This window comes from Nomascus leucogenys, chromosome 14, assembly GCF_006542625.1.
Source record: "Nomascus leucogenys isolate Asia chromosome 14, Asia_NLE_v1, whole genome shotgun sequence".
NCBI classification, from domain to species: domain Eukaryota; kingdom Metazoa; phylum Chordata; class Mammalia; order Primates; family Hylobatidae; genus Nomascus; species Nomascus leucogenys.
In genome coordinates this window covers 89,434,949-89,462,942 of record NC_044394.1, presented here as the reverse complement: position 1 = coordinate 89,462,942, position 27,994 = coordinate 89,434,949, and the positions used below count along the sequence as shown (strand labels likewise).

The following is a 27,994-nucleotide window of genomic DNA, read 5'->3' as shown; positions in this document are numbered from 1 at the left end:
GGGGTATGCCGTAAAGTGGGAGGCCGCTGATGGGGACAAAGGCTGGGTCCCGAGGAAGCGCAGGGTCTGAAAAGTGTCCCCCAAACCCGTCCCTGCACCGGAACCCTAGGAAGGCCTCGCGCAACCGCAGGGCCGTCCGCACCGGTTTACAACCTGGGCGGGGCGGCCCGGAGGCTCTATGCAAATCAGCCCGGAGGACCCCGTGCGGCGCCTGGGCCCCGGAAGCAGCGCTCCCCTCCCCGCTCCCCGCGCTTCCGGCCCAGCCCGCGCCCCCCAGACCCGGAGAGCCCGCAGCTCCGGCCCGGCGGCGATGGCGCGGAGCGTGCGCGTGCTGGTGGACATGGACGGCGTCCTGGCCGACTTCGAGGCCGGCCTTCTGCGGGGCTTCCGCCGCCGCTTCCCTGAAGAGCCGCACGTGCCGCTGGAGCAGCGCCGCGGCTTCCTGGCCCGCGAGCAGTACCGCGCCCTGCGGCCCGACCTGGCGGTAGGGGACGCGGGGTCCCCACCCGGGCAGGGCCCGCTCGCTCCGTTCCGGCGGTCTCCCCCTTCTCTGTGAAGGGCGCAGAGCTCTCACCCTGGAACCCGCGGGCAGCGCACCCTGGGGAGGAGCCTTTGGGCGCGTGCCCCTGACCGAAGCCCCCTCCGCCCCTCTGAGCTCGGGCCCGGAGCCCCCAGGAGCCTCCCTGCGAGTCCTCGCGGGAACGGGAAGCCGGGACCCAGAACTCTTGTCTTTCAGGATAAAGTGGCCAGTGTGTACGAAGCCCCGGGCTTTTTCCTGGACCTGGAGCCCATCCCGGGAGCCTTGGACGCTGTGCGGGAGATGAACAACCTACCGGAGTAAGGAGAGTGGGGGCGGGCGGAGTCCTGGGCGGGCTCTTGGCTCCCGGCGGTAACCGCGTCCTTCTCCGCAGCACGGAGGTCTTCATCTGCACCAGCCCCCTGCTGAAGTACGACCACTGTGTGGGTGAGAAGGTGTGGCTGCCCCGCCCCTACTCCGCACGTGGAGCTGCCTAAATCCTGATTTTAAAAAGAAACCACCAGAAACCCAGGTGGGGGTGGGAGACTCTCAAGGGCTTAGATCCCACTCCCTGTCCCTGAATTACGGCTTCCATCAGGCCCTACTCACAGACCTGTGTCTTCTACACAGTACCGCTGGGTGGAGCAGCACCTGGGGCCCCAGTTCGTAGAACGAATTATCCTGACAAGGGACAAGACGGTGGTTTTGGGGGACCTGCTCATTGATGACAAGGACACAATTCGAGGTTGGATCCGTTATCCTTGGCAGCCTCCAGGCCTCTGGCCTGCCCGGATTAGGGAGAGGGAGTAATAATACCCATGACAGATGGCAGCGCGCTGACTTTCCCGTCCTAGGCCAGGAGGAGACCCCAAGCTGGGAGCACATCTTGTTCACCTGCTGCCACAATCGGCACCTGGTTCTGCCCCCGACAAGGAGACGGCTGCTCTCCTGGAGTGACAACTGGAGGGAGATCTTAGACAGCAAGCGAGGAGCTGCGCAGCGGGAATGAGCGGGGATGCCACGGGCAGCAGCTGGAGCTGAAGGAAGGGCAGGCCCACAGCGGCCACCGCAGAGCCGAGTCGGGGCGGCATCGTGCTGGTGCCTCTGGCCCCGTGGAGTGGAGGAGGCAGATACCGTTAAGCGCTGTGCTGCCGGGCCCCAGGCCCAGCCACACGGTACTTCCCGGGAGGCTGTCCCTGGACCCTGGCTGGCATGGAAATACAGTGGGAAAACCAGTCGGGACCCTTTAATAAAAGACCTTGGCTTTCTAGTTTTCTAGGACCCTTTATTTGGGAACATAAAGGAACAGGCTCCCTGAGTGGGTGCTGATGAGCCCTTCCCTCCCCTCTGAGTCCAGTGGTCCCCTAATCTGCCCCATTTCCACGCCCACCTGGGTACCATTCTTGTAGCACCTGCCATTCCTGGGCCATCTAAGGGGTCAGCCTTGAGGGGGTACCCGAGGCAAGGACCCCCCATTTTCCCTGAGCTCCACCTTTCCATCGGGTCCTACGCTTCTTCTGTTGACCAGGGGGCACCGTGGACATGGAGCCACATCCTTTATGTTGCTTTCTCTTCCTGACTCCCTTGAGCACCACTCTCACTGCGTTCCTGATGCCCTCGTGAGATACACTTCTGGGGTAGGGCTCCCCATCACTGAGTGTGACAGCAGAGGAGGGCCGAAGCTTTTAGCCGGGGCCATGGGGTGGCGAGTGGGGGAGGAGGGCCGAAGCTTTCAGTTGGGGCCGTGGGGTGGCAAGGGGAGAAGATGCAGTTCCCAGGGCTGGTGCCTCTATTCCGACGTGTCATCACCTGCATGGCCTTGTGCTTGATGCCCGATGGCCACATTAAGTCCCTGGGCTGTCACTCAAGAGCAGGGACCACATCTTCATCTTGGAGTCATGGTGCCTGGCAGATAGCAGGGCTGGGCGGATAGTCAATGCTGGGCCACAGGTTATCCAGGTTGGCATCCACCAGGCCCAAATGCCCAGCTTGGAGAGCCCCTGGGGGAGGTATCCATCCTCCAGAGCCCTGGAGGGGGCACCACATCTTCCCAGGGTGAGATCCTTTTACCACAAGGCATCTCATTCCTATCCCTGAAAACTACTCCAGACACTTCTGTTAAGGGATAATCCCTGATTTCCTGCAGCGAAGGCAGCTCTCCTAAGCCTCAGGCCCAGCTCCTGAGAACACTGTCCTGCAAAGCCTCTGGGTCCAGGCACTTGGCCGCTTCTTATACCAGGGCCTGAGCCTGGCGGTGGTGGCACCAGACGTAGGGTTGAGAGTGCCAGCCTATGAAAGCAGCTCCAGTTTGATCTTCTCCGTGTGTCTCCGGAGTCTGGCTTCCTCACTCCCAGTGGCGTTTCATCACAGTGTAAATGCCTGTCCTGCTGAAAGAACCGCCTTTCAAATGGCTGAAAAGGCACCAGTGGGGCAGCATGTGCTCCCCCTGTTCCCTGCGTCCACATCAGGACCGTGGTCTCCAGCAGCAGGGGTGCTGCGGTCTCGCGGTCTCCATGGATCAGCGCTGCCGCGGGGCCACGCTCCTCGGCAGTGGGATACCCAGGGCAGAGTGCGCCTGCCGGCCGCGGGCCTCGGCCACCTGGCGGGGGGAACAGAAGTCCTCCAGGAAAATCTGTGCCAGGTTCCGGAGCCTGGCGCTGGCAGAGAGGGAGAAGCGAAGCATGCACTGCACCACGGGCGTGGCGGTCAGCTCTGGGAGAAAGCTGCGGCCCGGCGGGCTCAGGTGCATGAGCGTGGTGATGGCGGACAGCACCGTCTCCTCGTTGGGGCTGGACAGGCAGTTGATGATGAGTGGGACGCCTCCTGCCTGCAGGATGTGCTCCTTGTTGGCCCTGTCTGGGCACAGGTTGCACAGGCCTCCTGTGGGAGAGCAACGAAGAATCTGGGTAGTGTAGCCCCGGGCCTCCTCCCAGCTCCCCTGCCCGTGAGCCCCAGGGAGGGGCCCAGGCTGTTGAGAAGCTGGCCCCAGCACAAGGGATCCCAAGCCCATTCCGGCTCCTGCCTTCTCAAGGTTCCAGAAAGGCCTGCCTGCCTGCTCCAGCCTGCCACAGCCCAGCCTCCCAGAAGCGGGCACAAATCCCTTTCCCTCTCGGTTCAGCAAGTTCAATGGCTGATATGCTTTTTTTTTTTCCCTTTCTTAAATGTAAAAACCTAAAACAAGGCCAGCCCAGACACAGTGGTTCATGCCTGTAATCCCAGCACTTTGGAAGGCTGAAGTGGGTGGATACCTAAGGTCAGGAGTTCGAGACCAGCCTGGCCAACGTGGTGAAACTGTCTCTACTAAAAATACAAAAATTAGCCGGGCGTGGTGGCAGGTGCCTGTAGTCCCAGCTACTTGTGAGGCTGAGGCAGGAGAATTGCTTGAACCTGGGACGTGGAGGTTGCAGTGAGCCGAGATTGCACCACTGCACTCCAGCCTGGGCAACAGAGCTAGATTCTGTCTCAAAAAAAAAAAAAATAAATAAATAAAAAACTAAAACCCTATAATGTATCATCACCTTAGAACAATTTATAAAAATTATAAAAATATAAGATGATGGTTTCACGGGTATATACTTATACCAAAATTTATCAAATTGTACCCTTTAAATATGTACAGTTGATTATGTCCATTATGTAGCAATAAAACTGTTAAAAATACTAGAATGGGCTGGGCACAGTGGCTCACACCTGTAATTCCAGTGCTTTGGGAGGCCAAGGCAGGAGGATCCCTTGAGCCCAGGAATTCGAGACCGGCCTTGGCGACATGGCAAAACTCTGTCTCTACCAAAACACACAAAATTAGCCAGGCGTGGTGGTACACGCTTGTAGTCCCAGCTACTTGAGAGGCTGAGGTGGGGGGACTGCTTGGGCCCAAGAAGTGGAGCTGCAGTAAGTCATGATCGCACCACTGCATTCCAGCCTGGGCAACAGAGTGAGATCCTGTCTCAAAAACAAACAAATGGCTGGGCACAGTGGCTCATGCCCGTAATCCCAGCACTTTGGGAGGCCGAGGTGGGTGGATCGCCCTGAGGTCAGGAGTTCCAGACCAGCCTGGCCAACATGGTGAAACTGTGTCTCTACTAAAAATACAAAAATTAGCTGGGCCTGGTGGCACATGCTTATAATCCCAGCTACTTGGGAGGCTGAGGCAGAATAGCTTGAACCCGGTAGGTGGAGGTTGCCGAGATGGCACCACTGCATTCCAGCCTGGGCAACAGAGCAAATACTACGTCTCAAATGTTAGGCGGCTGACCTAACGTTTGTTTTTCAGTCTACAATTTGAAATATGTGAATACATGTAAGTATTTAGCAAAAATGGGATACTCTGCTTGCTGCTTGGTCAGTTTTCTGAGATGGGGTGGGGTCTCCCTACGTTGTCCAGTCTGGTCTTGAACTTCTGGCTTTAAGCCATCCTGCCTTAGCCTCCCTGGGAGTTCAGACTGACTACAGGCATGCACCACTGTGCATGGCTTATGCCAGCTTTTTTTTCTTTTTTTGAGACAGAGTTTTGCCCTGTTGCCCAGGCTAGAGTTCTGTGGCATGATCTCAGCTCACTGCAACCTCCGCCTCCCAGGTTCAAGTGATTCTCCTGCCTCAGCCTCCCAAGTAGCTGGGATAACCGGCATGTGCCACCATGCCTGGCTAAATTTTTGTATTTTTAGTAGAGATGGGGTTTCACCATGTTGGCCAGGCTGGTCTCGAACTCCTGACCTCAGGTGTTCCACCCGCCTCGGCCTCCCAAAGTGCTGGGATTACAGGCGTGAGCCACTGTGCCCGGCCCAGCCTTTTTCATTTACCAATATATTGTGATTAGCGGGGCATGGTCGAGCACGCCTATAGTCCCAGCTACTAGGGAGGCTTAGGCAGGAGAGTTGCTTGAACCCAGGAGGCTGAGGTTGCAATGAGCCAAGATTGTGCCATTGCACTCACGAGTGAAACTCCATCTCAAAACAAACAAACAAACAAACAAACAAAACAATGTATTGTGAACATCTTTCCATGCCAACAAATCCACATTCACGGCTATGCAGTGATTGCAGATTAATGGTAAGGAGTGTACCATTTGACAGATGTAGTGTAATTAAGAGATTAGAGCATTTTAATGTTATTTCCATGTCACCGTTACTAGGATTCTGGGGGAAAACAGAAAAGGCAACAGTGAGAGATCAGTGGTTCTGGATCAAAGAACTCATGTGCTCAGGTAATGTGGCTGGAATCCCACTCCCATTCCCTCAGGTCAGGCCTCCTCAATGTAATGACCTCTTAGCCTTGGGGACAGATGCTACCTTGTTTTGGAGGTCACTCTGCTCAGCACCGGCTGCTCACTTCGGGAAGATGACTTCCTGTGCATCCTGAGCTTCCTGTCATCACGGTACCCCTCCCTTTGGTTCCTGCTCAGTGGAGGAAGCCACCTCTCAGCTCATTTGCAAAACATGCCCAGTGTCCTGAGTGACCAATCAGGAGTGAAGGCCACAGCTCTACCCACTTCCCCTGTTTTTCTGGAAACTAACAAAGAGAACACTTACCTGAACCTGAAACCCAACTAAGACATCTTCCCCAGCCAGAGGGACAGGTGCACATGGTGTCCCTGCCAAGGACCCTCCTCCACTGACTGGGGCAGGAGTCTGCCAAGGTTTCACTCTGCTGCCTGCTCCCGCAGGCACCTGGGTCAGGCTGGTCCTGCTTTGGGGGAACATTTTTTTTTTTTTTTTGAGATGGAGTTTCGCTCTTTCACCCAGGCTGGAGTGAAGTGGTGCGATCTCGGCTCACTGCAACTCCTGTCCCCCGGGGTTCAAGTGATTCTCCTGCCTCAGCCTCCCAAGTAGCTGGGATTACAGGTACATGCCACCACGCCCGGCTAATTTTTTTGTATTTTTAGTAAAGACAGGGTTTCACCATGTTAGCCAGGCTGGTCTTAAACTCTTGACCTCAGGTGATCCACCCATCTTGGCCTCCCAAAGTGCTAGGATTATGGGTGTGAGCCACCGCGCCCAGCTGGGGAACATTATTAAAGGATCCCACTGCATGTGGAGTCAATTCCAGACGTCCGTGTGCTCCTTACCCCTAAGCCGTCCTGTCTGTTTTTCCCTCTCCCTGGCACTCATTGCAGTCGCCAACCTCAGTCCATCCCTGAGACCTTTCAGCCCCCAGCTGGCACACGCGGACACCCTCTTGCTGGTAACAAGCCCTCCACTGGTCTCCTTGCGAGTGGCAGCTTCCTGGGATACCCAACTATGTGCTCTGCCACGTCAGGGCAGCCCTTCATCACCTGGTCCTTTAAGCACTGACCCGGGGCGGAAAGGGCTGAAAGAACCACAGATGGTCAGGGAGCTGGACGGTGTGGCTCCCTGACATCCTGCCCACCCTGGACTTCTGTAGTTCTTAGATCTGGGCTGCAGCTCACAGGCAGGACACATCTGAGGGAGGGAAGGAACTCTGGCCTCTCTGGAGTCCTGAGAAAGAGGAGCAGCAGCAGAGGGCAAGCAGGCCCGGACCGAGCGCCTCTCCCCACGGGGCCCTTGGAGCCTCCCTTGCCAGTCCCACTTCAGCACTTGCTAAAGCACAGGGTGGCCCCTAGTGTGGCTGTGGCGTTCTGTGGGCTGCCTTCTGTCCTTGCTCTGTCCCTTCCACCAGGAGCTATAAGGCAGGTCTCAAGCTCCTAGAACTGTGGACACTTCACTGAGCACACACTGGACACATGACTGAACCCTAGAAACAAGTGCTATCATCACCCCCATTTCCATGGGAGAAGTCGAGGCTATGAGAGGCTGAGTGAGCTGCCCAAAACGCTAAAGAGAGGGAGCCTTTTGCCTCTCCCATGGGAAATGGCGGCCCTCTGGAAGCAGTAAGGACAACAAATCCGGCCTTGGGCAGATGCCAGGCTCAGGCTGGAGCAGGGGCAGTGGAAGTGCTGTGGTCAGACTCAGCTGCTCAGACACACCCGAGGCATGTCTCCCGAGCTGACAGGGGAGCGGCCTCCTGTGCACACTGGACTGCAGGTGGGGTGATGGGATTTCTCTCTGTGTAAAAGTGTGATAAGGTGAAGCCCGAGTCACTGCCTGGCAGCTGAGTCATCACCACACCCAGGTGCACCTGGGCAGGGCACTGCCACCCAGACTGCGGAAAACCAGAGGGTGGGGGCGGGAGGAGGCCTCGAGAGAGCCCCCCTCTCCCTCCCTCCCCACGCAGAGGCCTGGGAGTCTGCAAGGACGGACCGGGTGCCTGCCACAGCTCACCAGCTGCTTGGGCCCTCTCTGCAGTGGCAGGGAACTCCTGAAGCTCCTCTGCCTGGTGGGTAGTGTCCCTTAGAGATGAAGAAGGGGGTGAGGGCCAGAAAAGGGCAGCGAGTTTCAGGGCAGGAAGTCTGAGCTGGAGCAGAAAGATGAGCCAAGATGGCGCCAGAGGACCCACAAGAGGTCACAGCCACAGCTGCTTTGAGCTTCTCCCTGGGTCTACCTGTGTGAACCTGCCCTGAAGAACTGAGGAGCGCCATGGAAAAGGAGCAACGTGGAAACTGGGAGCTTCCTAGAATGCTTGGTAATAGCCAGATGGCTAAATTGTGGTACAGGTATACGATGAAACAGCATACAGTACTTTTTGTTTTTTTTTTTTTGAGTATGAGCCTTGCTCTTGTCGCCCATGCTGGTGTGCAGTGGCACGATCTCGGCTCACTGCAACCTCCCCCTCCCGGGTTCAAGTGATTCTCCTGCCTCAGCCTCCCAAGTAGATGGGATTACAGGCATGTACCACCACGCCCAGCTAATTTTGTATTTTTAGTAGAGACGGGGGTTTCACCATGTTGGCCAGGCTAATCTCGAACTCCTGAACTCGTGCCTTGGCCTCCCAAAGTGCTGGGATGACAGGTGTGAGCCATTGTGTCCGGCAATATTTACAGTTCTTAAAAATAATGTCTTCAGGCTGGGTGCGGCAGATCACCAGATTAGGAGATTGAGACCATCCTGGCTAACACACGGTGAAACTCCCTGTCTACTAAAAATATAGAAAATTAGCCGGGCACGGTGGTGGGCGCCTGTAGTCCCAGCTACTCAGGAGGCTGAGGCAGGAGAATGGCCTGAACCCGGAAGGTGGAGCTTGCAGTGAGCAGAGATCGCGCCACTGCACTCTAGCCAGGGCGACAGAGTGAAACTCTGTCTCAAAAAAAAAAAAGAAAAAAGTCTTCAAAGGCCAGCTGTGGTGGCTCATGCCTGTCATCCCAGCACTTTGGGAGGCCGAGTCGGGTGGATCACAAGGTGAGGAGTTCAAGACCAGCCTAGCCAACATAGTGAAACCCCGTCTCTACTAAGGAAAAAAAAAAATTAGCTGGGCCTGATGGTGTGTCCCTGTAGTCCCAGCTACTTGGGAGGCTGAGGCAAGAGAATTGCTTGAACTCGGGAGGTGGAGATTGCAGTGAGCCGAGATCGTGCCACTACACTCCAGCTTGGGTGACAGAGTGAGACTTCGCCTCAAAAATTAAAAAAAAAAAAAAAGTCTCCAAAGAATAATTCATGTTAGAAAATGCCTGTAATTTAAGATGAAGGAGGGAAGAAGGACACCAGATTGTACATACAATAAGATAGGCCCGCTAAGATGCCACCTCCTCTAAGAGCTTTCTGTGAGCACCTAACCTGCCCCCCACCACACCGCCCTCACCAGGCTTTGCTTCTTTCCTTCACACTTACTGACATCACAGTAGTTATCTGTCAAAATGTTTATTGGCTGTTGCTCCACCAAACTATAAACTCCGTGAGAATGAGGACTCTGCCTTGTCTCATTCTCTATCAGCAGCCTCGCATGTAGCAGGTGTTTAATAAATAGGAAAACGTTCTCTCTACAGATATTCTTTTAAAAATTAAAAAAGCCAGGGCCAGGCGCAGTGGCTCACTCCTGTAATCCTAGTACTTTGGGAGGTGAGGCAGGAGGATCACCTGAGGTCAGGAGTTCGAGACTAGCCTGGCCAACATGGTGAAACCCCGTCTCTACTAAAAATACAAAAAATTAGCTGGGCGTGGTGGCACACACCTGTAGTCCCAGCTACTCGAGAAGCTGAGGCAGGAGAATCGCTTGAACCCGGGAGGCGGAGGTTGCGGTGAGCTGAGATCACAGCACTGCACTCCAGCCTGGGCAACAAGAGTGAAACCCCGTCAAAAATAATAATAATAATAATAATAATAATTTTAAAAGATATTATTCTCTTTTGTTTGTGTTTTGAGACGGGGTTTTGCTCTGTCACCCAGGCTGGACTGCAGTGGCACAATCTCGGCTCACTGCATCCTCCGCCTCCTGGGTTTAAGCAATTCTCTGCCTCAGCCTCCCGAGTAGCTGGGATTACAGGTGCCCGTCAACATGCCGGACTAATTTCCTTTTGTATTTTTAGGAGAGACAGGGTTTCACCATATTGGCCAGGCTGGTCTCGAACTCCTGACTTCGTGATCCACCCGCCTCGGCCTCCCAAAGTGCTGGGATTACAGGCGTGAGCCACCATGCCCGGTCAGACGTTATTCTTTTTTAAAAGCTGAATTTCACTGAGAAAGGAGAAAAACTCATCAAATGACACCATTAACACAGTAAAAAGGCAAAAGGAGAAAACATTCGTTGACTATCCATCTGATGGGAGGCTGGTATCCAGAACACATCAAGAACTCCTGCATATCAATAAAAGATGAACAACCCAATTCTGAAAACGAGCAAAAAGCTTAGTCTTCTTTGCAAAAGGGCCAAAACATATGGAAATATGCTCATTACGTATCCGAGAAATAAAAATTATAGCTACAAGAATATGCCGGCCGGGCGCGGTGGTTCACGCTTGTAATCCCAGCACTTTGGGAGGCCGAGGCGGGCGGATCACGAGGTCAGGAGATCGAGACCACGGTGAAACCCCGTCTCTACTAAAAATACAAAAAATTAGCCAGGCGCAGTGGCGGGCGCCTGTAGTCCCAGCTACTCAGAGAGGCTGAGGCAGGAGAATGGCGTGAACCCGGGAGGCGGAGCTTGCAGTGAGCTGAGATCGCACCACTGCACTCCAGCCCGGGCGACAGAGCGAGACTCCGTCTCAAAAAAAAAAAAAAAAAGAATATGCCACTACACAGTCAACATAATAGCAAAAATAAAAAACACTGCTGCTGGGCGCGGTGGCTCACACCTGTAATCCTGGCACTTTGGGAGGGTGAGAAGGGTGGATCACTTGAGGTCAGGAGTTCCAGACCAGCCTGGCCAACATGGCGAAAACCTGTCTGTACTAAAAATACAAAAATTAGCCAGGCATGGTGGCATACACATGCAACCTCAGCTACTCGGGAGGCTGAGGTGGGAGAATCGCTTGAACCCAGGAGGCAGAGGTTGCAGCGAGACGAGATCGCGCCAACTGTGCTCCAGCGTAGGCGACAGAGCGAGACTCCATCTCAAAAACAAAAAAAAATGGCCAATACTAAGTGTTGGCAAGGAAGTAGAGCATATAGCATAACCTGGTGTAACTACATGGAAAAGTGATTTGGCAGTTTCTCATGACGTTAAATGCACATCTACCCTAGGACTGTGCAACTCCACTCCTAGGTGAGAGAAATGAGTACATATTTGTATGAACATGATCCTAACAGCTCCATTCATAAAGCTTTTAAACTAGAAACAACTCAAATCTCCGTCTACAGGCAGATGCATAAACAAATTGTGGCACATCCAAAGGAATGGACGATGATACTGCAACAATTTGGATGAATCTGAAAAACATAATGTTGAGTGAAGGAAATCAGATACGAGAGTAGATCCTGCATGATTCTGTTTGTATGAAGTTCAAGAACAGGCAAAACAAATCCACCGGATAGAGGTTAGAATAGTGGTTGCCTTGGAGTGGGAGATACTGACCCAGCGTGGGTGTGATGAGAGTTTCTACATCTTGGTTTAGGAGCTGCTTACATGAATGTACACATAGCTCAATGAATTTCAAAATTCACCAAACTGGCACTTAAGATATGTGCATTTTATTCTGTTGATCATACTGTAATCTTTTTTTTTTTTTTTTTGAGACCGAGTCTCGCTCTGTCGCCCAGGCTGGAGTGCAGTGGCGCGATCTCGGCTCACTGAAATCTCCCCCTCCCGGGTTCAAGTGATTCTCCTCCCTCAGCCTCCTGAGTAGCTGGGACTACAGGTGCCCGCCATCATGCCCGGCTAATTTTTTGTATTTTTTTTTTAGTAGAGACGAGGTTTCACCATATTAGCCAGGATGGTCTTGATCTCCTGACCTTGTGATCCGCCCACCTCGGCCTCCCAAAGTGCTGGGATTACAGGCGTGAGCCACCGCGCCCGGCCGCCATACTGCAATCTTAAAAATTGTTATAAAACAGAAAGGAGAACAAGTTCTGACTGTCTGATGAACATGCTCTGCACAAGGCGAAGAGAAAACAAGAAGCAAGGGCAGGGCCTTCTAGACATCAGGAAACACAGGAACTCTATACGAGAACCCTGGGGGAGGCAAAAGAGGAAACCCCACACGAGAGCAAGATGAGAAAGTCAGAGACTCGGGGAGGTCAGGTGGGTGACCTCAGCTCACATGCCATGTCGGGCACTGGGGCAGGGAGGGACAACCCGGATCACGAGGGGAAGGTCAAAGGATGGTCCTAGGGATTAAATGAGGTGATGTTGGCCAGGCATGGGGGCTCACGCCTGTAATTCCAGCACTTTGGGAGGCTGAAGGTGGATCACCTGAGGTCAGGAGTTCAAGACCACCCTGGCCAACATGGCAAAACTCCATCTCTACTAAAAATACAAAAATTAGCTGTGCATGGTGGCACTCGCCTGTAGTCCCAGCTACTTGGGAGGCTGAGGCAGGAGAATGACTTGAACTTGGGAGGTGGAGGTTGCAGTGAGCCCAGATCATGCCACTGTACTCCAGCGTGGTCAACAGGGTGAGACTCCATCTCAAAAACAAAACAACAAAACGAGGTGATGCTTCTGACAAATGCTTAGCTGGCACCTGGCACCTGGTGGCTGGGCAGGCCCTCGGCAAGGGCAGCTCAAGATACAGCTACATCTGGGGACTCACCCATGCTGAGCTAAAGCAGCCCAGGGTCAAAGTCTTCACAGCAGGCCGGGCGTGGTGGCTCACGCCTGTAATCCTTGCACTTTGAGAGGCCGAGGCGGGTGGATCACCTGAGGTCAGGAGCTCTAGACCAGCCTAGCCAAGATGGTGAAACCCCGTCTCTACTAAAAATATAAAAAATTAGCCGGGCATGGTGGCAGGCGTCTGTAATCTCAGCTACTCAGGGGGCTGTGGCAGGAGAATCACTTGAACCCGGGAGGCAGAGGTTGCAGTGAGCCGAGATCGCACCATCGCACTCCAGCCTGGTGGGACAGGAGTGAGACTTCGTCTCAAAAAAACAAAAACATATATATATATATATGTACATCTTCACAGGGGATCATTTGTTCTTGGGTTTTCCTTTAGTGTCTTGAAAATGGCTCCTTCAATTTCAAGTCTGAAGGACAGACAGTACACAGAGTAAGCTATCCTTTGTGTAAGAAGGCAGGGTGGAGATGAAAACACCTCTGTGTATGCACTCACGCTGGCAAGACACCAAAGTGTAATAAGGAAATGGGTTAGTACGAGGCAGGGAACAAGGTAGAAGGGACCAGAATGGAGGTGAGACTTCTGAAAATACCCTGCAATACAGTTTGTTTGTTTTTTTTTTTTTTTTGAGACGGAGTCTCGCTCTGTCACCCAGGCTGGAGTGCAGTGGCGCGGTCTTGGCTCACTGCAAGCTCCGCCTCCCAGGTTCACGCCATTCTCCTGCCTCAGCCTCCCCAGCAGCTGGGACTACAGGCGCCCACCACAACGCCCGGCTAATTTTTTTTTTGTATTTTTTTTTAGTAGAGACAGGGTTTCACCGTGTTAGCCAGGATGGTCTCGATCTCCTGACCTTGTGATCCGCCCGCCTCAACCTCCCAAAGTGCTGGGATCACAGGCATGAGCCACCACACCCAGCCCTTCAACTGTTTTAGTAACAAAACTGCTAAGTATTCTATGATATTCTAGGATTCAACCAGTTTTCATGAAAGCAGAAAATTATCTCCTGATTCCTTCATATCTCCATGCAACATCTAGATGGTGCAAGTATACAGCACATTTAAGAGTCAGTCAATGGTGGTGTGGGCAGACACTCCCAAATGAATTCCAACGGCTTTCATTTAGGACTTGAACTCAGAATTCTTTCATTCAATGACTATTTACTGAGATCCTGGCTTTACATCTGGTTTCCATAATTCATCCACCTCCCATCCAACATCCCAAACAAGGGCAGCTCTGGCCTAACCAAGGCCGCCTCCCAGTGTCTGTTCCTTCTTTTTTTGTTTGTGGTTTTTTTGGAGACAGTGTCTTGCTCTGTCACCCAGGCTGGAGGGCAGCGTCATGATCATGGCTCACTGCAGCATCGACCTTCTGGGCTCAAGTGATCCTTCTGCCTCAGCCTCTCCTAAGTACCTGGGACTACATGCATGTACCACCATGCCTCATTAATTTTTTATATTTTTTTGTAGAGCTGGGGTCTTACTATGTTTCCCAGGCTGGCCTCAAACTCCTGGGCTCAAGTGATCCTCCCACCCCAGCCTCCCAAAGTGCTAGGATTACAGGCATGAGCCACTGCACCCAGCCCCAGTGGCAGTTCCTCTATGACACTGGTACAGTGTGGCCCCGGACTGTGGGTACTACCAGTTGCACCAGAACTCACTCAGGGATGTGGCAGAGACAGCAAGGTGCCGTAGAGACAAAGAACAAAGGAAGAGGCCGGGCGGGGTGGCTCATGCCTGTAATCCCAGCACTTTGGGAGGCCGAGGCGGGCGGATCATCAGGTCAGGAGTTTGAGACCAGCCTGACCAATATGGTGAAACCCCATCTCTACTAAAAATACAAAAAAATTAGCTGGGCATGGTGGCGCGCACCTGTAATCCCAGCTACTCAGGAGGCTAAGCTAGGAGAATCGTTTGAACCTGGGAGGCAGAGGTTGCAGTGAGCCGAGATTGCGCCACTGTACTCCAGCCTGGGTGATAGAGCGAGACCTCACCTCAAAAAAAAAAAAAAAAAAAAGAACAAGGTACTAGAGTCTGAGCCTGGTGCCAGCTGGGTTCCCGGGGCACGGAATTTGGATCCTGGATGACAGGGGCGAAGTCCTGGCTCCAGTTATCACTAACAGCGGGAGCCCCAGGCAGTGGTCTTGCCCTCACTTGGTGGTGGGGGTTCCTGATATGTAAAAAGGGGTTAGAACCATCTGCCTTGCCGTTAATGACAGATTCAGAGGCCTTGTGGGCAGGGCTGGTTCGGGTGGGCGTGTGGTGAGCACACGGTGTGCACTGAGCGGGCATCCAGGAGAGGCAGCTTTTATCCCAACAGCACCCAAACAGGAGCCCTGGACCCTGGGGAGAAAAGGCAGCCAGAAGCACAAGAAAGGGTCAATAAACTAGTTCTACGATTGCTCTAAATGGGCAAATCCACAAGAGGCCACAAAAAAGGCCCGAGACTTGAAAACCCATGCACGTTCTCCGCAGTCGCTGTAGCCGGACCCTTCCTCACGGCTGTGGCGGTGCCGACGGCCAACTGAGAGGAAGCCACAGGAGAAAGAGACCGCCATACAGAGACGACGGTGAGCAAGGCCAGGCTGCTGCTGGCGAGTGGTTGCTGCCACTGCAGTTCTACTGCCACCGCTGATGGGAACACTTGAGGTCAGACTGAAGCCCTGGCTGACATCGAGAGCGGGGGCTTCTCTAGGGGACTGCAGGACCCCAAGCATGGAAATCTTGAGTCCCTTCATGAAATTCCAGGCACCTAGCTAGTCCCGAGAAGCAAATGAGCAACTTGATAAGCAAGAAGGTAATAGTTAGCTTAAAACAATAGCCAAGGAAGTCAGAATCAGGGGATGTCTGGTTTCCCCATAGAAACTAAAGATAACTTTTTTTTTTTTTTTTTTTGGAACAGTCTTGCTCTGTCGCCCATGCTGGAGTGCAGTGGCGCGATCTTGGCTCACTGTAACCTCTGCCTGCCTCCTGGGTTCAAGCGATTCTCCTGCCTCAGCTTCCAGAGTAGCTGGGATTACAGGCTCCCGCCACCACACCCAGCTAGATTTTGTATTTTTAGTAGAGACAGGGTTTCAGCATGTTGGCCAGGCTGGTCTTGAACTCCTGAGCTCAAGTGATCCACCCGCCTCAGCCTCCCAAAGTGCTGGGATTACAGGTGTGAGCCACCATGCCCGGCCTAAAGATAACATCTTAATATCTGTCCTTGAGTTGCTTTTCAGAAACCTGGACCCTCAACAAACAGTTCCCCTGGCACTGAGAGCTCAGACAAAAGGAACTGAAAACTGCACTCTGACCACTCTTTAGACTCCCTAAGGGGCCTGGAGGACACGCTCACAGGTCATAGCTAACATTCTTTTTTGCTGATGCCAAATTTGTAGACAAAGCTTCACCTCCTTAACCAATCACAAATCAGAAAATCTTTGAAGCCACCTATGATCTGTGCCCCATCCCTTGGAGACATCCTGCCTTCTTAGGCCAAACCAATATATAGCCTCCCAGTGCTGATTTAAAACTTTGTCTGTAACCTCTGCCTCCTGCCTTTGAACACCCTTACCCATAAGCCATCTGGGAGTTTGGGTCTTAAGCATGGGCTGCCGGATTCTTCTTGCTGGTCGCCCCGCAATAAAGGCCTCACTTTTGGCTGGACACAGTGGCTCACCCCTGTAATCCCAACACTTTGGGAGGCCGAGGCGGGCAGATCACCTGAGGTGAGGAGTTCGAGACCAGCCTGGCCAACATGTCGAAACCCAGTCTCTACTAAACATACAAAAATTAGCCGGGTGTGGTGGCGGGTGCTTGTAATCCCAGCTACTCAGGAGGCTGAAGGCAGGAGAACTGCTTGAACCAGGTAGGCGGAGGTTGCAGTGAGACAAGATCGCACCACTGCACTCCAGCCTGGGCAACAGAGGGAGACTCAGTCTCAAAACAAACAAACAAACAAAAAAACCAAAGCCTCACTTTCTCACTGCAGTTTTGTCAGTAATTGGCCTTAGTGTGCAGGGTGAGTGAATCCATTTGGTTGGATAGCATCCGGCTTCCAGCCCTCAGAGACGAGGCAGAAGTGCTGGGCCAAAGAGCAGACCTCACTCAGAGCTGCCACAGCAAAGCCAGCGTGGAAGGGTACCTGTGAGTGTGGTGGCTGCAGGGACAGACGGAAGGAAGCCTGCATTCTCCACCCTGGCCTGCGACAGCCAGATGAGGGGCAGCTGTCTGCACTGCAGCTTCCTTATTGATAAAATGAGCAATTTGGGGTAAACTCCTTTCTAGCTTTCACTCCACAATCCTAGGAATTGGAACTCCTCTAAGGGCAGGAAAAGGGCTTTAGAGGCCCTTTTAGACTCTGACTGCTTTGGGTTTAAGTCTCAGGTCTGGTACTCTTTATTTATTTACTTTTTTTGAGACGGAGTTTCACTCTTGTTGCCCAGGCTGGAGTGCAATGGCGTGATCTTGGCTCACCTCAACCTCCACCTCCTGGGTTCAAGCGATTCTCCTGCCTCAGCCTCCCGAGTAGCTGGGATTACAGGCGCGCACCACTGCACCCAGCTAATTATATTTTTAGTAGAGATGGGGTTTCTCCATGTTGGTCAGGCTGGTCTCGAACTCCTGACCTCCGGTGATCCGCCCGCCTCGGCCTCCCAAAGTGCTGGGATTACAAGCATCAGCCACCACGCCCGGCCTAGGTCTGGTACTCTTTAAACCTTTGGCCAGCCCACGGAACCTCCCTAAGCCTCAGAGTCCTAATTGGAAAGAAGGCGGTGTAAGCACATCTACTTCAGTACTATCTCCAATGCACAAGAAGCAAGCGCCTGGCACCCAGTGGGTGCTCCCCAAGTGTGAGCTAATGCCATCCGTGATGGGGGCACAACAGCACCGGGCCTGCAGCCAGGCTCTCCCCACCTAACATTGCCTGGGCACCCTCTGGGAGGCTGAGGATGGGTGTTCCTGTCATTCCATGATGTTTCTCCAGAAGGTAAGAATTCCTGGAGGAGATGAGTGGTTCCCTTGATAGGACGTTATCCCATCCCCCACCTCACCTCTCTGAGAGAAGGGGCGACTGCTCACCCTCAAAGGGTTTTGGGTATTTGTCTTTGGATGGCGACCAAGGGGATCCTATCTACGGCTGCAGACACTAACCCTAAAAGAGCACTCTGGTGTTTCATTTAATTCTCTCAACTGATGTGAAGCAGCTACTACCACTGTCCCCATCTGACAGATGATTGGAGGAGAGAGAACCCACACCCAGATGCCTGCCTGACCCCGAGGCCCAGCTCTCATCCAACTCACCGTGCTGCTTGCCAACAAGCAGACACTTGTTTTGTTTGTTTTTGTAGGGACAGGGTTTTGCTATGTTGCCCAGGCTGCTCTCGAACTCCTGGGGGCTCAAGCGATCCTCTTGCTTCAGCCTCCCAGAATGCTGGGATTACAGGTATGAACCACCCTGCTCAACCAAGCAGACACTGGTTTTGGTTCTTTCTATTTTTTGGAGACAGAGTCTCGCTCTGTCGCCCAGGCTGGAGTGCAGTGGTGTGATCTTGGCTCACTGCAACCTCTGTCTCCTGGTTCAAGCAACTCTTCTGCCTCAGCCTCCGAGTAGCTGGGACTACAGATGCGCGCCACCACACCCAGCTAATTTTTGTATTTTTAGTAGAGACGGGATTTTGCCATGTTGGCCAGGCTGGTCTTGAACTCCTGACCTCAAGTGATCCACCCGCCTCGGCCTCCCAAATGGGATTACAGGTGTGAGTCACCTCACCCAGCTTGGTTTTGGTTCTGCGAGCCACAGCCATGGGCAATCTGGCCCAGCTCTCCACTCTGCCAGTCCTTCCAGAACCAACCCTGTTCAGGGGTGCTGCACCAAGTCATGGTCAGGACTCCATATCTATTAAGTGAAGATCCCCTGCCTTTCCTTTCTCTTCTCTCCTCCTCCCTAGGCCAAAAGACCTAAGCACTCAACCCATGCAGACAGAAGCAAGGCTGGCTCTGGCTCAGGGAGATCACAATCTCAGGGCTGCCACAGGCGATAAAAGACTCAAAGCTCCAAAGCACAGCACAGAGTCTTCTCCAGAAACAGCAGAATAAATGCCTGTCGGGGATCCCCAAGCAGAGACACTAAGAGAAAGGGAAACGACGGCAGTAAGAAAATACGCGGTGGCTCTCCTTCTCAGTCATGCATAATAAATACAAGAGAAATTTCGAGAAATTTCATCTGCAGAGGGTCCCACGGAGGGATTCGACGCTGAGAAAGCCACTGTGCTTGGGGCGGGGGAGCTTGCTTAGACAGAAGAAGGAAGAGAAAAAAGGGACGAAAAAATGGTTGGGAAAAGTAAAACTGGTGATAATGATCCTAACAATTCTAGATAAAGTAGCTGCACAGAGACACAGACGCACAGACACACACATCCACACTTCTACTCCCACAACCGCCTGCGAGGCAGGCAAGGCGGGTGAGGAAACCACGCTCGGAGAAGGGACGGGACTCAGCTTCTAGGAATAAGCTGTGAAGTGGAGACGCGGGGACCGCAGACTCCAGGACCCGGGCTCAGTCACCCACGCGGGGAAGCTGCCCAGGATGGCAAGAACCCAGCCCAGGCCCACGCCGCCCCCACAGCTCAGTGGACCCGGACCTCAGGGTGCCCGTCCTGGGAAAGTTGCTTCCTGACCCTGAGGAAACGCCAGCAGGAAAGACTCCACTTGGTAAACATTTTTTGTGGGGACTGCTCTGTGACTTCCGCCAATTTTTCTCCAGGGTCAGCAGCTTCATTTGGAGGAGCTCTATTGCCCCCTGGTGGAGGTTTAGCCACATGCTTCTGCAGGGGCCACCGTCACCATTCAGACTGCAGCAGCTGTGGGGCAGAGGCACGAAAAGGGAGGGGACGGAGGACGTTTTAGAGACCAACTTTTTAGAATATTTGTTTGGCATAATAATCTTCTAGAGGAGCTGGCATCACTCGGGGACCTGGGCGACTAGGGCTACTGCCCTGGCTTGGCTTTACCAGGCGCCACTCTGGTCCTCTGCAGGGCAGTAAGTCCAGGGAGCTCACCCAAAGCCCACGGCCGTCCTTCCCCTGCACCTGGAGCTCCAGGCCCTAAACCTGCTCCCACAGCCGCATGGGCCTCTCTCCTGGATCCTGACTCCCGGGGTGAATGCCATTGTTGGTGTGTGCACTTCCAAACCCAGGGAGTGGCCAAGGGGCAGCTGTCTGTGGGGGTGTGAATCTGTGCACACATGTGCTGGAGCCCCCTCATGGAGAGAAGACCCTCATTTGTAGTCTAGCCCCAGGAACCTCCTCTCCTCTTTAGAGGAGACCTGGATGGTCTTTCAAAAATTTGAATCACACTTATAATAATATGTATTTTTGCCGGGCGCGGTGGCTCACGCCTGTAATCCCAGCACTTTGGGAGGCCGAGGCAGGCGGATCACAAGGTCAGGAGATCGAGACCATCCTGGCTAACATGATGAAAGCCCGTCTCTACTAAAAGTACAAAAAATTAGCCGGGTGTGGTGGCGGGCACCTGTAATCCCAGCTACTTGGGAGGCTGAGGCAGGAGAATGGTGTGAACCCGGGAGGCAGAGCTTGCAGTGAGCTGAGATCGCGCCACTGCACTCCAGCCTGGGTGACTGAGCGAGACTCCGTCTCAAAAATAAATAATAATAAAAAATGTGTTTTTAAAAATGTGTTACTTGGGCCAGGCGTGGTGGCTCACGACTGTAACCCCAGCACTTTGGGAGGCTGAGGCGGGTGGATCACCTGAGGTCAGGAGTTTAAGACCAGCCTGGCCAACATGGTGAAACCCCATCTCTACTAAAAACACAAAAATTAGCCGGGTGTGGTGGCGGGCACCTATAATCCCATACCCGGGAGGCTGAAGCAGGAGAATTGTTGGAAAGCAGGAGAATTGTTGGAACGCAGGAGGCAGAGGTTGCAGTGAGCTGAGATTGCACCACCGCATTCCAGCCTGGGCAACAGAGCAAGACTCCATCTCAAAAAATAAAATAAAATAAAATAAAAAATGTGTTATTTCATCCTATCAAGACCTTCAACCCAATTTCTGGATTATAGGAAATAAAGGGGATAAAGAAACCACAAAAAGGCAATGAGACAAACCGGAAGGGGGAACATTTGCATTCCTGGTTGGGGCCTTCAAGAATCAGTGTTATGAAATGAGGGTCTGTTTAGGGTTACAAGAGATTTATCTCTTGGGGCCAGGAGTTCGAGACCAGTCTGGGCAACACAGTGAGACCCTGTCTCGACAAAAAATTAAAAAAAAAAAATTGGCTGGGCATGGTGGTGCACACCTGTAGTCACAGCTACTTGGGAGGCTAAGGCAGGAAGACTGCTTGAGCCCAGGAGTTCAAGTTTATGGTGAGCTATGATCACAGCACTGCACTCCAGCCTAAGTGACATAGTGAGACCCTATCTCAAAAAAAAAAAAGAAAAAGAAAAAAAGAATAAAAAGAGAGATTTAAGATAATTTATGGGCCGGGCGCGGTGGCTCACGCCTGTAATCCCAGCACTTTGGGAGGCCGAGGTGAGCGGATCACAAGGTCAGGAGATCAAGATCACGGTGAAACCCCATCTCTACTAAAAATACAAAAATTAGCCGGGCGTGGTGGCGGGCGCCTGTAGTCCCAGCTACTTGGAGAGGCTGAGGCAGGAGAATGGCGTGAACCCAGGAGGCGGAGCTTGCAGTGAGCCGAGTTCACGCCACTGCACTCCAGCCTGGGCGACAGAGTGAGACTCTGTCTCCAAAAAAAAAAAGATAATTTATGTAGTGACTTCCTTCCAATGGGTATAATATAAAGAGGGGAAAGAAAGAGTAATTTTACAGTGGAGAAGCCTGACAAGACTTCAGCCAGGGGATTACGTGCGTGTTGCCCAGGCTGGAGTGCAGTGGCTATTCACAGGTGCAATCGTGCAATCGCAGCACACTACAGCCTCAAACTCCTGGGCTCAAGCGATCCTCCTGAGTATCTGGGACTACAGGTGGGCACTGTGCATGGCTTGAAAAAGGAATTTTTGTTTGTTCTCAAAATTTTGTTTGCTTCAAACTATTTCCCATGGCCTAGATCTAAGCTCCTGCAAGCTCTGGTGCCGCTGAACTCTCTAAACTCTTTTTGTGCCATTCTCCACTTCACTACAACGATCCTACCACATCGACCTTCCGTCCGGCTCCTTCCTGTTTTAAGGCCTTTGCCCATGCTGTGTCCCTGCTAAAATGCCTTTCTCATGATGGCCAAAACTGAAGTAACCCCCACCTTCTACTGCTGTCTCTCATCACCCCATTTATTTCCTTCTGAGCATCATCTTTTCTGTTTGCTAACCACCTGTCCCCCATGCTAGAATGTAAGCTCCTGAAGGGCAAAGACCTTTCCCTAACGTGTTCACCATACTCCAGCATTTAGAGCAGTAGCTTGCATATATGGTACACGTGCAATAAATATCTACCCAGTGAATAACTCAATAGGTCTTAAGATCATAACAACTACAGAAGCCATAAGTTACAGACTGCAAGACATCTCTGCTTCTCTTGATATGAAAACACTAAATATCAGTTATTTTTGTTTTTGAGACAGATTCTCGTTTTGTCACCCAGGCTGGAGTACAGTGGCCCAATCCCAGCTCACTGCAGCCTAGACCTCCCAGGCCCTCAGCCTCCTGAGTAGCTGGGACACCACGCCAGACTAATTTTTTTTTTTTTTTTTCTTTTTTAGCAGAGATGGGGTTTTGCCATGTTGCCCAGGCTGGTCTTAAACTCCGGAACTCAAGTGATCTGCCTGCTTCAGCCTCCTGAAGTGCTGAGATTACAGGTGTGAGCCACCTCACCCGCCTGAAATTGTTTTGTTTTTTTTTTTTTTTTTTTGAGACAGAGTCTCTCTGTTGCCCAGGCTGGGGTGCAGTGGCGCCATCTTGGCTCACTGCAACCTCTGCCTACCAGGTTCAAGCGATTCTCCTGCCTCAGCCTCCCAAGTAGCTGGGATTACAGGCGCCCGCCACCACGCCTGGCTAATTTTTGTATTTTTAGTTAGAGATGGGGTTTCACCATGTTGGCCAGGCTGGTCTTGAACTCCTGACCTCAGGTGATCCGCCCACCTCAGCCTCCCAAAGTGCTGGTGCTGGTATTACAGGTGTGTGCCACTACGCCCAGCTACAAAACTGCTCTTTTTAAAACATATTTTTTTGAGACGTGGTCTCACTCTGTCACCCAGGCTGTAGTGCAGTGGCACAATCTCAGCTCACTTCGGCCTCTGCCTCCCAGATTCAAGCAATACCTCCTGCTTCAGCCTCCAGAGTAGCTGGGCCTACAGGTGCACACCACTGTGTGCAGCTAATTTTTTTTTTTTTTTTTTTTTTTTTTTGAGACAGAGTCTCACTCTTCTCGCCTAGGCTGTAGTGCAGTGGCGCGATCTCAGCTCACTGCAACATTCGCCTCCTGGGTTCAAGCTTCTGCCTCAGGCTCGCTAGTAGCTGGGATTACAGGCACTCGCCACCACGTCCAGCTAATTTTTGTACGAGACGGGGTTTCGCCATGTTGGCCAGGCTGGTCTCGAACTCCTGACCTCAGGTGATCCGCCCGCCTTAGCTTCCCAAACTGCTGGGATTACGGGTGTGAGCCACCACGCCCGGCCCCAAGGACTCACTTCTAACTCACTTATCTCACCCTGGCCCATTTAGGCATCTAGGGAACGGGCCCCGCCCTTACCAATAGCAAACTCCACCAGGGTCTCATTCTCCTCCGACAGCGAATCGAGAAATAAATCCAGGACCTGCAGCTGCCGCAGATACTCGTAGTTGCTGGGGTCATAAGCGAAGTTGGCGAGGTTGGCGAGGACTTGCTCCTTGGCGTCTGCAACGGGAAAGCGGCACTGAAGCCAGGTCCGGGCGGCGGTCACAGAGGACCCTGCCACCTGATCCCACCGTGGCTCTCACCTTGGCTTTGGGTCTCCTGGAATTCCGTGACCAGCGCCTGCAGGTATCCCAGCCGCCCGACGTGGGGGTTCACCTTCGGCTTCTGGGCCATGGCCGCGGTGACCGAGGACCCCCAGGGACGGGCGGGAGGGTGGGAAAGGTGCGGGGGGGAAAGCCGAGCGAGACCCTCACCCGCCCTCCACCTGTCTGGAGAGGGAAGACGCGGGACGGCAAATGGGTTTCTTTCCTGGGTTCAGATTCTGCAGTAATTTGCAGCTGGAAATGGGATATGGGAGATGGGGCGAGGGTCTCAGAATCCTGTAGGAGTTGCGTTTGAAAATCGAAATTGGGGCGCGGGAGACAGGGAGCCGTCTGCGGGTTGGGGCTGGCGGAGGGGGCACTGGCGCCCCGCCCCCGGCTCCCGGGCTCGGTTCCGGGCTCCCGGCGGAAGCCGCGCTGTCCCTACCTCTAAAGGGGCGGGACGAGGCAGGCGAGGGGCGGGGCCGTCGCCGAACTCCTTGGCGCGCGTGCGCGGCGCGCTTTCGGTTTTTCTGGATGCGGAAGCTCTTTAGCCTGTGCAGGAACCAGCAGCGAGCGGCTTCGCTGAGGCAGGTGCGAGCGTGGGTGGGCGTACTGCGAGGAGCAGCCTGGTCTCCCACATCCCATGTCCAGCTGCAAATTACTGCAAAATCTGAACGCAAGAAAGAAACCCACTTGCCGCCCCCGCCAACAGGAGGGTGGATGAGGGCCTCGCTCGGCTTTCCCGCCCCACCTTTCCCACTCTCCCGCCGGTCCCCCGGGGTCCTCCACCGCCCCAACATGGCCCAGAAGCCGAAAGTGAGACACCCATGTCGGGCGGCTGGAATTCCGCGAGGAGCAACTCAGGAGCGCAACGGAGTCTGGCAGCACCCATGTTGGAGGACGTCGAGGCAGAAGCACCTCCAGGGTCCCCACGGCTGGCGGGGGCGCGGCCCATCCTCCTTGTCCAGGACGCCCCTTTGGAGCGCAGGCGTCAGCTCCTTACGCCCCCATCAGTCCTTTGCCCCTTTTGCAAAAAGCCTAGCGACCCCGACCCGCCCTCCATCCCAGCCCCGAGGTGGGTCCGCCACCTCTGGACAGAAATCAAAGGGGACTGGGTCATGTCCTGGTGCTTTTTGTCAGCCAGGTGGATGGCGCGCGCCCGGGGCAGCACCGGGGAGCCCGAGGAGGAGCCTTGATTGTGGCGCTTTCGGGGCTTTCTGGATGCTGAAGCCCTTCGGCCGATTCCTTCTCGGAGATTATCAGGAAGCGGGTGTGTGATAGATGACGCGTGGTTACAGGGAACAAAGCACCAGGGAAGGAGGTGGCCTAGCCACACTCCCATTGCGTTTGACAACGTAGCGGCAGAGGTGGCTTAGGCTGTGAGTGTCCTGAGAGTGCAAAAGTTGTTAATCTAAATGGAGTCACTTGTTAAAAAACAGAAAAAAAAAACCCAGACACAGCCCAAGAAACCCATGACGAGGGTTCTCGTGCATAAATATCTGATAACGAAAACTCACAAAGACTCTGCAAAAACCACAACCTTGCACAAAGGCCGTCACAACCTTGCACAAAACATACTTTTGAATGGCCATCTGCCCAGCAACTGCTTGTCCAACCTTGAGCGGTCACCTTTGTTATTAATCCTTCTACCTAAGGATAATTATTTCAAAACAATTATGTAATCCTATTTTTTCCCTTAAAGCCTGTCTTCCTTTACCTCCCTGAATACCCATAGAGTTTACTATGGCATGGATACTACCATTGCAATGCCCTACGCCCAAATAGATACCATTTTCTTTGAGAGAGCCTCTCTGTTATTTAGGTTGACAAAGGCAAGGACCATTATCTTAAGCCCTGGGCCTGGATGAAGGTGGAGTGGCCGTCACACTCCAGCCAGCTGCAGCCCCATTGGAAGCAGGCCTCACCTCTGAGGTTTCAGGTCCTTGTGGTCAGCCCCTGCCCTATGTACACCCTCCAACGCAGGAGTTCTAACTTAGTCTGGGTGCCTAGGCCCCAGGACCCTCACCAAAGCCCTTTGGCTTCTGTTGGGAGCCTCTGCAGCCTGGGAAGTGCATCTTACCCCGAGGTGCCCAAGAGGTTTCTCTGCCTCTTGCTGGACAGAGCAGCAAATAGGAGCCCAGAAACAGGGAGGATGGAAGTAAGCTCCATCCCTCCCTGCCCAGGAACTGCCCCAGACCTTCTCTAGAGGTTCGCAGGCAATCAGCTAGGTGGGGATTGCAGAATCAGATGGGCCACCCCATCTTCCCTCATTGGACTTCTCCCTTTTTTTTTTCTTTTTTTTTGAGATGGAGTCTCGCTCTGTCGCCAGGCTGGAGTACAGTGGTGCAATCTCGGCTCACTACAACCTCCGCCTCCCGGATTCAAGTGATTCTCCTGCCTCAGCCTCCCAAGTAGCTGGGATTACAGGCACGCGCCACTGCACCCAGCTAATTTTTGGAATTTTTTTTTTTTTTTTCTGAGACAGTGTCTCGCTCTGTCACCCAGGTTGGAGTGCAGTGGCACGATCTCGGCTCACTGAAAGCTCCGCCTCCCAGGTTCACGCCATTCTCCTGCCTCAGCCTCCTGAGTAGCTGGGACTACAGGCGCCCGCCACAACGCCCGGCTAATGTTTTGTATTTTTAATAGAGATGAGGTTTCACCGTGTTAGTCAGGATGGTCTCGATCTCCTGACATCGTGATCCACCCGCCTTGGCCTCCCAAAGTGCTGGGGTTACAGGCGTGAGCCACCGCGCCCGGCCTAATTTTTGTATTTTTAGCAGAGACAGGGTTTCACCATGTTGGCCAGGATGGTCTCGATATCTTGACCTCGTGATCCTCCTGTCTCAGCCTCCCATAGTCCTGGGATTACAGGCTTGAGCCACCGTACCTGGCCAGTCTTCTCCCTTAAGGCCTCAGGGAGGGGCCCTCCTTGGGGTGGAATTCTCAGCCCTTGGTAGGTCTTACCTCTGCCCAGTCTCTGGCACCCAGTAAATACTCAATAAATATTTATTGAAGGAATTCCGCCCAGAGATGATTGTTATTCTTGCCTAGGAGCAGGTGAGATGAAAGTTTCTTATGCAGAACATTCATTGATAACCTTTTTTTTTGGGAGGGGGGGACAAGGTCTCTGTCACCCAGGCTGGAGTGCAGTGGTGTGATCACAGCTCACTGCAACCTTGAACTTCTTGGCTCAAGGGATCCTCCCACCTCTGCCTCCTGAGTGGCTTGGACTACAGGCCTGTGCTACCATGTCCAGCTAACTTTTAAATTTTTTGTAGAGACGGAGGTCTCCTTTTTTTTTTTTTTTTTTTGAGACGGAGTCTCGCTCTGTCGCCCAGGCTGGAGTGCAGTGGCACAATCTCGGCTCACTGCAAGCTCCGCCTCCCGGGTTCACGCCATTCTCCTGCCTCAGCCTCTCCGAATACCTGGGACTACAGGCGCCTGCCACCACGCCCGGCTAATTTTTTGTATTTTTAGTAGAGACGGGGTTTCACCGTGGTCTCGATCTCCTGACCTCGTGATCCGCCCGCCTCGGCCTCCCAAAGTGCTGGGATTACAAGCGTGAGCCACCGCGCCCGGCCTAGAGACGGAGGTCTCCTTACGTGGCCCAGGGTGGCCTCTCAAGTGATTCTCCCATCTTGGCCTTCCAAAGTGTTGGGATTACAGGCATGATCCACCACACTTGGCTTTTTTTTTTTTTCCCTTTCCTTAATTTTTCTGTAGAGACGGGGTCTCTATGTTGCCCAGGCTGGTCTTGAAGTCCTGGTCTCAAGTGATCCTCCTGCTCTGACCTCCCGAAGTGGTTGTTTTTTTTTTTTTTTTTTTTTTTTTTTTTGAGACAGAGTCTCATTCTGTCACCCAGGCTGGAGTGCAGTGGCATGATCCCAGCTCACCACAACCTCTTCCTCTCCAGTTCAAGCAAATTTCCTGCCTCAGCCTCCCAAGTAGCTGGGATTACAGGCGCCTGCTACCACGCCGGGCTAATTTTTGTATTTTTAGTAGAGATGGGGTTTTGCCATGTTGGCCAGGCTGGTCTTGAACTCCTGACCTCTAGTGACCCACCGGCCTTGGCCTCTCAAAGTGCTGGGATTGCAGGCATGAGCCTTTTTTTTTTTTTTTTTTTTTTTAAGAGACAGGGTCTTGCTGTGTTGCCCAGGCTGGCCTCAAACTCCCAGGTTCAAGTGATCCTCCCACGTCAACCTCCCGAGTAGCTGGGATTACATGTGCGCACTACCATCTCCAGCTGATACCTTTTTTCTTTAAATGTTTTCAGGAAGTGGGCTCATTATGGGATGCACACAAAACCTGGTGGATACTAGCACCAAAAGCACCTATCTACCAGCCCCACCTCCCTCCTTTTCCATTCACCTGCGATGGAGCAGACAGGATTTGGCAAAGTACATGCAAGCACTCTCCCTTCAGGGCATGTGATATTGATGGCAGCCAAGTGTAAGACCGGGCGGGGAGCCAGAAGGAAATGGGGTCTTCA

The 27,994-nt window shown here is 53.1% G+C and overlaps 2 protein-coding genes across 9 annotated transcripts in view; one reads left to right on the top strand and one right to left on the bottom strand.

Moving 5' to 3' along the window:
- On the top strand, nt 1–1,789 carry NT5C (5', 3'-nucleotidase, cytosolic). Of its 3 annotated transcripts, none has more exons than XM_030828015.1 (5): nt 1–484; nt 737–837; nt 912–972; nt 1,148–1,262; nt 1,377–1,787. In XM_030828015.1, exons 1-5 carry the CDS (start codon nt 179–181, stop codon nt 1,472–1,474), a joined length of 681 nt encoding a protein of 226 aa, XP_030683875.1. In that variant the 5' UTR covers nt 1–178; the 3' UTR covers nt 1,475–1,787. The 3 variants fall into 3 exon arrangements, with proteins under 3 accessions (XP_030683875.1, XP_004090543.2, XP_003279118.2); XM_003279070.3 differs by having other exon boundaries at nt 4–484; nt 1,372–1,787; XM_004090495.2 differs by lacking the exon at nt 1,148–1,262 and having other exon boundaries at nt 2–484; nt 1,377–1,789.
- ARMC7 (armadillo repeat containing 7) overlaps nt 1–24,000 on the bottom strand; it is a 33,608-nt gene extending 9,608 nt beyond the window's left edge. Inside the window, exons 1-4 of one of the 6 annotated variants that reach the window (XM_030828010.1) lie at nt 23,506–24,000; nt 23,279–23,422; nt 2,010–3,397; nt 834–942 (exon numbers count right to left, since the gene is read on the bottom strand). In XM_030828010.1, coding sequence (XP_030683870.1) covers nt 3,036–3,397; nt 23,279–23,422; nt 23,506–23,596 — 597 coding nt within the window. In that variant the 5' untranslated portion in view covers nt 23,597–24,000 and the 3' untranslated portion in view covers nt 834–942; nt 2,010–3,035. Of the gene's footprint in view, nt 1–833; nt 943–1,785; nt 3,398–18,570; nt 18,845–19,109; nt 19,115–19,200; nt 19,420–23,278; nt 23,423–23,505 lie in introns of those variants that run through there. The other 5 variants (XM_012512487.2, XM_030828012.1, XM_030828013.1 and 2 more) reach the window with 5 other exon arrangements.
- Nucleotides 24,001–27,994: the final 3,994 nt, after the last annotated feature.